This window comes from Aquarana catesbeiana, linkage group LG07 (assembly GCF_042186555.1).
Source record: "Aquarana catesbeiana isolate 2022-GZ linkage group LG07, ASM4218655v1, whole genome shotgun sequence".
NCBI classification, from domain to species: domain Eukaryota; kingdom Metazoa; phylum Chordata; class Amphibia; order Anura; family Ranidae; genus Aquarana; species Aquarana catesbeiana.
Window position 1 is genome coordinate 2529573 of NC_133330.1, and position 9468 is coordinate 2539040.

General features: G+C 49.5%; 1 protein-coding gene across 3 annotated transcripts in view; it reads left to right on the forward strand.

Annotated features, from left to right (window-relative positions):
* The window catches only part of LOC141102610 (inositol 1,4,5-trisphosphate-gated calcium channel ITPR1), a gene marked incomplete at its 5' end in the record, with an annotated part of 103394 nt that extends 96661 nt beyond the window's left edge, over positions 1-6733 (forward strand). For all 3 annotated transcript variants that reach the window (XM_073591513.1, XM_073591514.1, XM_073591515.1), the window contains 2 exon segments: positions 3890-4051; positions 5920-6733. In XM_073591513.1, the coding sequence (XP_073447614.1) occupies positions 3890-4051; positions 5920-6006 (249 nt within the window).
* Positions 6734-9468: the final 2735 nt, after the last annotated feature.

Sequence of the window (9468 nt, forward strand, 5' to 3'; positions counted from 1 at the left end):
CTCTGCTCTGCTGGAGGACTCTGCTCCTTCCTCTATAACTCTCCTCTCCTGAAATACTCTGCTGGAGGACTCTGCTCCTTCCTCTATAACTCTCCTCTCCTAAAATACTCTGCACTGCTGGATGACTCTGCTCCTTCCTCTATAACTCTCCTCTCCTGAAATACTCTGCTCTGCTGGAGGACTCTGCTCCTTCCTCTATAACTCTCCTCTCCTGAAATACTCTGCTCTGCTGGAGGACTCTGCTCCTTCCTCTATAACTCTCCTCTCCTGAAATACTCTGCTGGAGGACTCTGCTCCTTCCTCTATAACTCTCCTCTCCTGAAATACTCTGCTCTGCTGTAGGCCATGGTTTAGAATGGGATATGAAGGGTGATATGGAGTCAGTGAGGCTTGGATGGGGTGATGAGTACATTTAGACACATGAATGCTCCTCTAATATGTGAGCGGAGCTCTTCCTCTCTCACGATTCTCACTTCTCCTTCCCATGAATTCTTCCATTTCCTGGCCATGAATTGCTCTCCTGGGTGGGCGGGAGCCATGTGAGCCTCAGATCCGGGCACTCGGTGTGAGCGAGGGCGCTGGCCTTGTCACCCATCCCTCCTGACACCGATGTGGTCACCGCGGCTTGCAGCACGCTCCCCCCCCCCCTCGAGTTTCCGGAGCTGTCCACCCCCATGTCTGCGCTCTTCGTCCAGGAGGGGACTTTTCCATCCCTTTACTTAGAAGAGACTTGTTGTGCGGTTTAGACACATCTGCTGGAGGAAGCTGTGGGAAGGGTGAAGTTGGGGGGGTGGGGGAGGCGCATATTCGCAGAGAAGTGCTGACGGAGGGAGAGGGACATGTCGGCAGTTGCAGAGCGAGGGGGATGTTTCTGGGAATTGCTGGGAGAAGGCCAGGAAATCTATATCTGCTCCTGTATATGGCCCTCTGGTATCGGGTTCTTGTAAGTCCCTGGGAAGCGCCCCCCCCCCCCCCCCCCCTCCAATCCTAAAAGCCGGAAATTTTCACTCTTATGGCCATCCATGGGCAAATGGGCAAATTTGTTATAAAGATTCAGAATCCACTTTTCTTTATTCAGTTACGTTGCACAGATGCTGAACATTTAAAAACTTGGGCCGAGGGTTAGGCAGAAGAGGCAGCTGCCTTTGGAGCTTCAGGTCAAAAGAAACGAGACCTGCTGCTGAAATATCTCACAAATGAAGGGGGGGGGGTCACTGTTTTGACTTTCATGCTTGGATGCTGTAGGACCTTAACCTTGCCCCAAATGTATTTTCTGTACGTTTGCCACCATGTCTCACTTTAATACAATTCTCTTAAGAAAATCCTTTTTGTAATCCTGTTGCTAAGTTTCCCCCCCCCCCAAAGCACCCAAGGAGGCCACTATTCTGTCTCCGCCCTCAGCCCAGCCCTGGATACACCTTAAAGAAATAGGCGCTAGGAAAATGTGGGGCTTCTATTACAGATTTCTCCAGGTGATTCCATCCGTCCTCAGTGCCGGTCTGATGTCACTTTGCTCCTCTGGGTTCATTCCAACAAGTTCTGTGCTTTCCTGAAACAGTCCCAGAGCCCTTCCCCCGGGTTTTTGCAAAATTACCAATTAGCGCAGCTGTTCCAGTGCCTGGAAGTTGGGACCAGTTTGCTGTCCTGAAGGACCAGTGATGGGAAATTCTCATCTTCCGGTACTTGTGGAATGTGGGCAGAGGAACCCGCATGTGGAGGACATAAAACTCAGATCTCGGCTGGTGGGGTCTTAAAGCGACTCGTCACTTTGTATTCAATTTTCAGTTTGTACATATTGGGGTTTGGTGCTGCCCCCCTTTAATCTTACTAGTGGAGGTGCCAACCCATATGTGCCCTCATAGGAAACACAGCCATGTCCCTCTACCAGTTTCTCCAAAAGTTGCCAGGGGGCTCTATAGCAGGTCAGCAATTTGTGACTTTCAGATGAGTAATCACTGACACCAGTGACCTTTAAGGGGGAATTCTTCTCACTGATCACCAATGTAAGGAACATTCTTCCCACTGACCATCAATGTAAGGAACATTCTTCTCACTGATCACCAATGTAAGGGACATTCTTCTCACTGATCACCAATGTAAGGAACATTCTTCTCACTGATCACCAATGTAAGGAACATTCTTCTCACTGATCACCAATGTAAGGGACATTCTTCTCGCTGATCACCAATGTAAGGAACATTCTTCTCACTGATCACCAATGTAAGGAACATTCTTCTCACTGATCACCAATGTAAGGAACATTCTTCTCACTGATCACCAATGTAAGGAACATTCTTCTCACTGATCACCAATGTAAGGAACATTCTTCTCACTGATCACCAATGTAAGGAACATTCTTCTCACTGATCACCAATGTAAGGAACATTCTTCTCACTGATCACCAATGTAAGGAACATTCTTCTCACTGATCACCAATGTAAGGAACATTCTTCTCACTGATCACCAATGTAAGGAACATTCTTCTCACTGATCACCAATGTAAGGAACATTCTTCTCACTGATCACCAATGTAAGGAACATTCTTCTCACTGATCACCAATGTAAGGAACATTCTTCTCACTGATCACCAATGTAAGGAGCATTCTTCTCACCGATCACCAATGTAAGGAACATTCTTCTCACTGATCACCAATGTAAGGAACATTCTTCTCACTGATCACCAATGTAAGGAACATTCTTCTCACTGATCACCAATGTAAGGAACATTCTTCTCACTGATCACCAATGTAAGGAACATTCTTCTCACTGATCACCAATGTAAGGAACATTCTTCCCTCTGATCACCAATGTAAGGAACATTCTTCCCTCTGATCACCAATGTAAGGAACATTCTTCTCACCGATCACCAATGTAAGGAACATCTTCTCACTGATCACCAATGTAAGGAACATTCTTCCCACTGATCACCAATGTAAGGAACATTCTTCTCACTGATCACCAATGTAAGGAACATTCTTCTCACTGATCACCAATGTAAGGAACATTCTTCTCACTGATCACCAATGTAAGGAACATTCTTCCCACTGATCACCAATGTAAGGAACATTCTTCTCACTGATCACCAATGTAAGGAACATTCTTCCCACTGATCACCAATGTAAGGAACATTCTTCTCACTGATCACCAATGTAAGGAACATTCTTCTCACTGATCACCAATGTAAGGAACGTTCTTCTCACTGATCACCAATGTAAGGAACGTTCTTCTCACTGATCACCAATGTAAGGAACATTCTTCTCACTGATCACCAATGTAAGGAACATTCTTCTCACTGATCACCAATGTAAGGAACATTCTTCTCACTGATCACCAATGTAAGGAACATTCTTCTCACTGATCACCAATGTGAGGAACATTCTTCTCACTGATCACCAATGTGAGGGACATTCTTCTCACTGATCACCAATGTGAGGGACATTCTTCTCACTGATCACCAATGTGAGGGACATTCTTCCCACTGATCACCAATGTAAGGGACGTTCTTCCCGCTGCCCATCAATGGAGAGGACGTTCTTCCTGCTGCCCATCAGTTGAGGGGACGTTCTTCCCACTGATCCCCAATGGATGGCATGTGCTTTCCACTGACTACCAATGGCAGGGATGTGCTTTCCTGACCATCATGCTGATGTACAGTAACCTGTAAATATAGTAATTATTATCAGGGTTCTTTGGGATTGGAAAGTTATTTTAAAGGGTTCCTCCATATTAAAATGATTGAGGCACTGCCCTTGGTTTCCCACCGTTGTTGCAGCTGATTCTTTAGCCTGACTTGTATTGGGCTCTCCAATCATAGCTGACCTGAAGTTGGTCTTCTTGGCCGATAATTCTGTATGTTAAGTCTCTGACCCGGCTTTGTTCTTGCCCCTAGGAGAGGAATCTGGACTGGTTTCCGAGGATGAGAGCCATGTCCCTGGTGAGCAGCGACTCAGAAGGTGAACAGAATGAACTTAGGAACCTGCAGGAGAAGTTGGAGTCCACCATGCGTCTTGTCACCAACTTGTCCAGCCAGCTCAGTGAACTCAAAGACCAGGTGAGTGCCAAAAGTTTTCATGGGACCCCTAGGGTTCCACTAGAGGTTTCTAGGGGTTCATTGAGCCAAAGAGCAATTTCTGCCTCTATGTATCCAGGGACACACTAATCTTTTTAGCTATCTATATAAGGTGATATTTGTGCTAAGCACTAGTGTAAGAAACTTTCTTCCCACTGACCACCAATGTAAGGAGCATTCTTCTCACTGATCACCAATGTAAGGAACATTCTTCCCACTGACCAGCTATATAAGGAGCGATCTTCCCACTGATCACCAATGTAAGGGACGGTCTTCCCACTGGCCGTCAGTGGAGGGGACGGTCTTCCCACTGGCCGTCAGTGGAGGGGACGGTCTTCCCACTGGCCGTCAGTGGAGGGGACGGTCTTCCCACTGGCCGTCAGTGGAGGGGACGGTCTTCCCACTGGCCGTCAGTGGAGGGGACGGTCTTCCCACTGGCCGTCAGTGGAGGGGACGGTCTTCCCACTGGCCGTCAGTGGAGGGGACGGTCTTCCCACTGGCCGTCAGTGGAGGGGACGGTCTTCCCACTGGCCGTCAGTGGAGGGGACGGTCTTCCCACTGGCCGTCAGTGGAGGGGACGGTCTTCCCACTGGCCGTCAGTGGAGGGGACGGTCTTCCCACTGGCCGTCAGTGGAGGGGGGCCTTGTTCCCACTGGCCGTCAGTGGAGGGGGGCCTTGTTCCCACTGGCCGTCAGTGGAGGGGGGCCTTGTTCCCACTGGCCGTCAGTGGAGGGGGGCCTTGTTCCCACTGGCCGTCAGTGGAGGGGGGCCTTGTTCCCACTGGCCGTCAGTGGAGGGGGGCCTTGTTCCCACTGGCCGTCAGTGGAGGGGGGCCTTGTTCCCACTGGCCGTCAGTGGAGGGGGGCCTTGTTCCCACTGGCCGTCAGTGGAGGGGGGCCTTGTTCCCACTGGCCGTCAGTGGAGGGGGGCCTTGTTCCCACTGGCCGTCAGTGGAGGGGGGCCTTGTTCCCACTGGCCGTCAGTGGAGGGGGGCCTTGTTCCCACTGGCCGTCAGTGGAGGGGGGCCTTGTTCCCACTGGCCGTCAGTGGAGGGGGGCCTTGTTCCCACTGGCCGTCAGTGGAGGGGGGCCTTGTTCCCACTGGCCGTCAGTGGAGGGGGGCCTTGTTCCCACTGGCCGTCAGTGGAGGGGGGCCTTGTTCCCACTGGCCGTCAGTGGAGGGGGGCCTTGTTCCCACTGGCCGTCAGTGGAGGGGGGCCTTGTTCCCATATTGGCAGTCAGTGGAGGGGGGCCTTGTTCCCATATTGGCAGTCAGTGGAGGGGGGCCTTGTTCCCATATTGGCAGTCAGTGGAGGGGGGCCTTGTTCCCATATTGGCCGTCAGTGGAGGGGGGCCTTGTTCCCATATTGGCCGTCAGTGGAGGGGGGCCTTGTTCCCATATTGGCCGTCAGTGGAGGGGGGCCTTGTTCCCATATTGGCCGTCAGTGGAGGGGGGCCTTGTTCCCATATTGGCCGTCAGTGGAGGGGGGCCTTGTTCCCATATTGGCAGTCAGTGGAGGGGGGCCTTGTTCCCATATTGGCAGTCAGTGGAGGGGGGCCTTGTTCCCATATTGGCAGTCAGTGGAGGGGGGCCTTGTTCCCATATTGGCAGTCAGTGGAGGGGGGCCTTGTTCCCATGTTGGCAGTCAGTGGAGGGGGGCCTTGTTCCCATATTGGCAGTCAGTGGAGGGGGGCCTTGTTGCCATATTGGCAGTCAGTAGGAAATCTAGTTGAGATGGGCAGATCTATGGGACCGGATTGCCAGGAAACCAGAATAATGTATAGAATTGTATCTACAGACAAACATAAATTGCTTAAAATGCCAAAAATGATCTTTTTCTTTCTCGGCAGATGACGGAACAGCGGAAGCAGAAGCAGAGGATTGGTCTTCTGGGACAGCCGGCTCACCTAAATCTCAACCCCCAGCAGCCAGCATAGATCCTCCCCATCCTCCAATCACCGCCGTGTCCCTTAGAGCCATCCATACGGATTCCAGCTGCTCTGCTTCAGACTTCGGCCCACCACTTCCGCTGCCACCGACCCGATTTTTCTTTTCCATTCGCATCCAGCGTTGGAATTTTTGTGCCAAATGAACCCCGATCGTCGGGTGAGAACGAACTTTGCACTTGAGAGGAAATAAAAACTGAATTTCGAGAGTCCATTTTATATTTCAGATTGAAGAGATTATATTTATGAAACTTTTTTTTTTTTTTTTTCCTATTTGTAACGTTTGAGTGTACGGACCACTGTAATGTATTGTGTGGGATGACACCCCTCCGCCATCTTTGTTCTTCCATTCATACTGTGTGACCCCCCCCAGGATGACCAGGCCTGAAATGAATTCCTTTTTTGGTCAGCGATTGCTGAGAAGTTGACCTGATGACCAAACCCAGCTTGGCCTCCATCCCCCATCCCCTGCCTCGTCCTCCATTAGAGCGAGTGGGACTGTGAAACGCGTTGGATGAGATCAAGGTTTTGATTTTTGAACTTTATTTCCTGCAGAATGATGAACGTTACACATTCTGACTTCTCCCCTCCCGGCTGTTATTTATACTTTTTCCCGAACGCTCTGTTTTTGTACACACGTTCTTTGTTTCTTGATACACAGATGCTGCTCCCTGACTTTGTAAATGTGCAAGTTTGAGATTAAAACCATGAATATGCAGACGAGTCGCCTGATTAATACAAAATTCTGTCTTGTGATTCGATTAACCCCGTGCCCAGGGCTTTTTTTCAGCTGGAACTTGGTGGAACTCAGTCAGCCCTCTGCTCCCTACTCACCACTATCGATTGCAACGGAAGTCCGGCTTCTGTGTTTACAAGTGTAAGCTTGTCTCCCAAGGGCTCCCATAGAACCGATCTCCTGAGTGACTGCCACTGAGTGCAGGATGGGGCCAAGGGAGATGCAGGTGCAGATCCCAACACCCCAACTGAAATGACCCCTCTGCAAGTGAGAGAGGCGGAGCCACCTACAGTGTGCGGGGGAGGTACTAGAGCCGGATGGGTGCTTCAGCTTAATACACCAACACAAGTAAGACGTGTGGAAGATGGCGGAGCTTTTAAGGAAGGAAGGAGAAGATGGAGACAGTGGAAGGGAGGTTGCATGCAGAGGTCAGAGTTAAAGAGGGGGGAAGCGAAGAGGATAGGGGATGCATAGGTAAACAGCTGTGGAAGAAGGCTGTAGTGCACCCCTGAACTTTGCACTCTGTGTGTAGGGCACCCCTGAACTTTGCACTCTGTGTGTAGTGCACCCCTGAACGTTGCACTCTGTGTGTAGTGCACCCCTGAACGTTGCACTCTGTGTGTAGGGCACCCCTGAACGTTGCACTCTGTAGGGCACCCCTGAACTTTGCACTCTGTGTGTAGTGCACCCCTGAACTTTGCACTCTGTGTGTAGTGCACCCCTAAACTTTGCACTCTGTGTGTAGTGCACCCCTAAACTTTGCACTCTGTGTGTAGTGCACCCCTGAACGTTGCACTCTGTGTGTAGTGCACCCCTGAACGTTGCACTCTGTGTGTAGTGCACCCCTGAACGTTGCACTCTGTGTGTAGTGCACCCCTGAACGTTGCACTCTGTGTGTAGGGCACCCCTGAATGTTGCACTCTGTGTGTAGGGCACCCCTGAACGTTGCACTCTGTAGGGCACCCCTGAACGTTGCACTCTGTGTGTAGGGCACCCCTGAACGTTGCACTCTGTGTGTAGGGCACCCCTGAACGTTGCACTCTGTGTGTAGGGCACCCCTGAACGTTGCACTCTGTGTGTAGGGCACCCCTGAACGTTGCACTCTGTGTGCAGGGCACCCCTAAACTCTACAGTATGTACATAGCCCACCCCCGAACGCACCACCTGAACTCTGCGCTCCGTGTAACTCCTCCATCCCCCCCCTTGAAACTCTGCACTCTATACATAATGAACTCCAGGTATTTATTGCCCCTGTCCTATTTTGTCAGAACACCCCTTCCACTGTTAGTGAAATCTGACCACACTCACTATTTGATGCAGTTTGGAGGGTTTGTGTGGGGCGGGGGAGGGTTTTTTTTTTGAGAGGTCGTAGTTGAGTTCCTGCACCTATTTTCTGAGAAAAAAAAAAGCCCTGCCCGTGCCGACCCGCGTGATTACACTGCAAATGGGCAACGGCTGCAGGCTCGGCAACATGCTGGTCCGTCGCTGAGCACGTGTGAGCCCGTGACCGCTGTGTTCACTGGACATGGCGGATCGTGGGGGATGGTACCCGGCTGCGGTGAGCGGTCAGGGTATCATGTGATTGCTAGGATTGGTTTTGGTAATCTCATTTTTACAATGTAAACAAAACCACCATGGATGGCTTCCATTCATGACTGTTACTATTGTGATTGGCCCACAGCTATCACATGGTACCTGGGCCAATCGCAGCACCCTGTAAAGTTGTGATCCGTGATTGGCTACAGCAATCACACTAGTAATTCAAGCTGTCATGAATGAAAGCCATTCATGACAGCTAAAACTATTGCTTATTACAGTGATCACCCCTCCCCTCCCCCCCACTGTGGTGACACTGAACTACTCTTCATGACGGGATATAAAAAGAAAATAAAAGTTAAAAAAATGAACAGAATTATTTTAATCTTTATTGTCATTTGAAAATGTAGCAGTTATAACATCAGCCACTCTATTTTATTACCATTAAGATCACTTTCACTCTGGCAGCGCCGGCCGCTCGTTTTGGCGTTGCTTTTAGTGCTGTTTTAGCTGCGCTTTTGCACCGTTTTTTGGCCGCTGGCGGGATGATTTTTACCCCCAAATAAAAGGTAAAATCTCCTGCCTTGCGGCGCTTTCAGGTGCCCATTTGTTGCAAGTGCACCGCCCCGCCGTGAAAAGACGCACCACGATGAATGGGAGGCGGTGCTTTGCAGAGGATATTTCTAGCGCTTAAGTACCTGAAAACCGCCCCGGTGTGAAAGTCGCTTTACTCTACTTAAAGCTACACCCCAAACCTAAGAATTTCATCCTGTCATTCATCAACTATCCCCATAACATGATGGCAAATATCACATTATAATTGTATCAAAGCCATCTTCTCTAACAAATTCCGGAGTGGGGGGATGGATAAAATTATTATTTATTTATTTTATTTATTTACTTTCCATCACCCGTCAGTATCCCCGATCCCTGCCACACCAATCATATGATAACAAATTTTATTACATACTTTTTTTGAGAACATTAAAAAAAAAAAAAATTTTAGTCTCTTTCGTTCATATTAAAAAAAGCCCCAGAGGTGATCAAATACCACCAAAAGAAATCTCTATTTGTGGGAAATAATGATATACCGTTTATACTCGAGTATAAGTCGAGGCCCTAATTTACCACAAAAAAATGGGAAAAACTTAGTGACCCGAGTATAAGACGAGGGTGAGAAA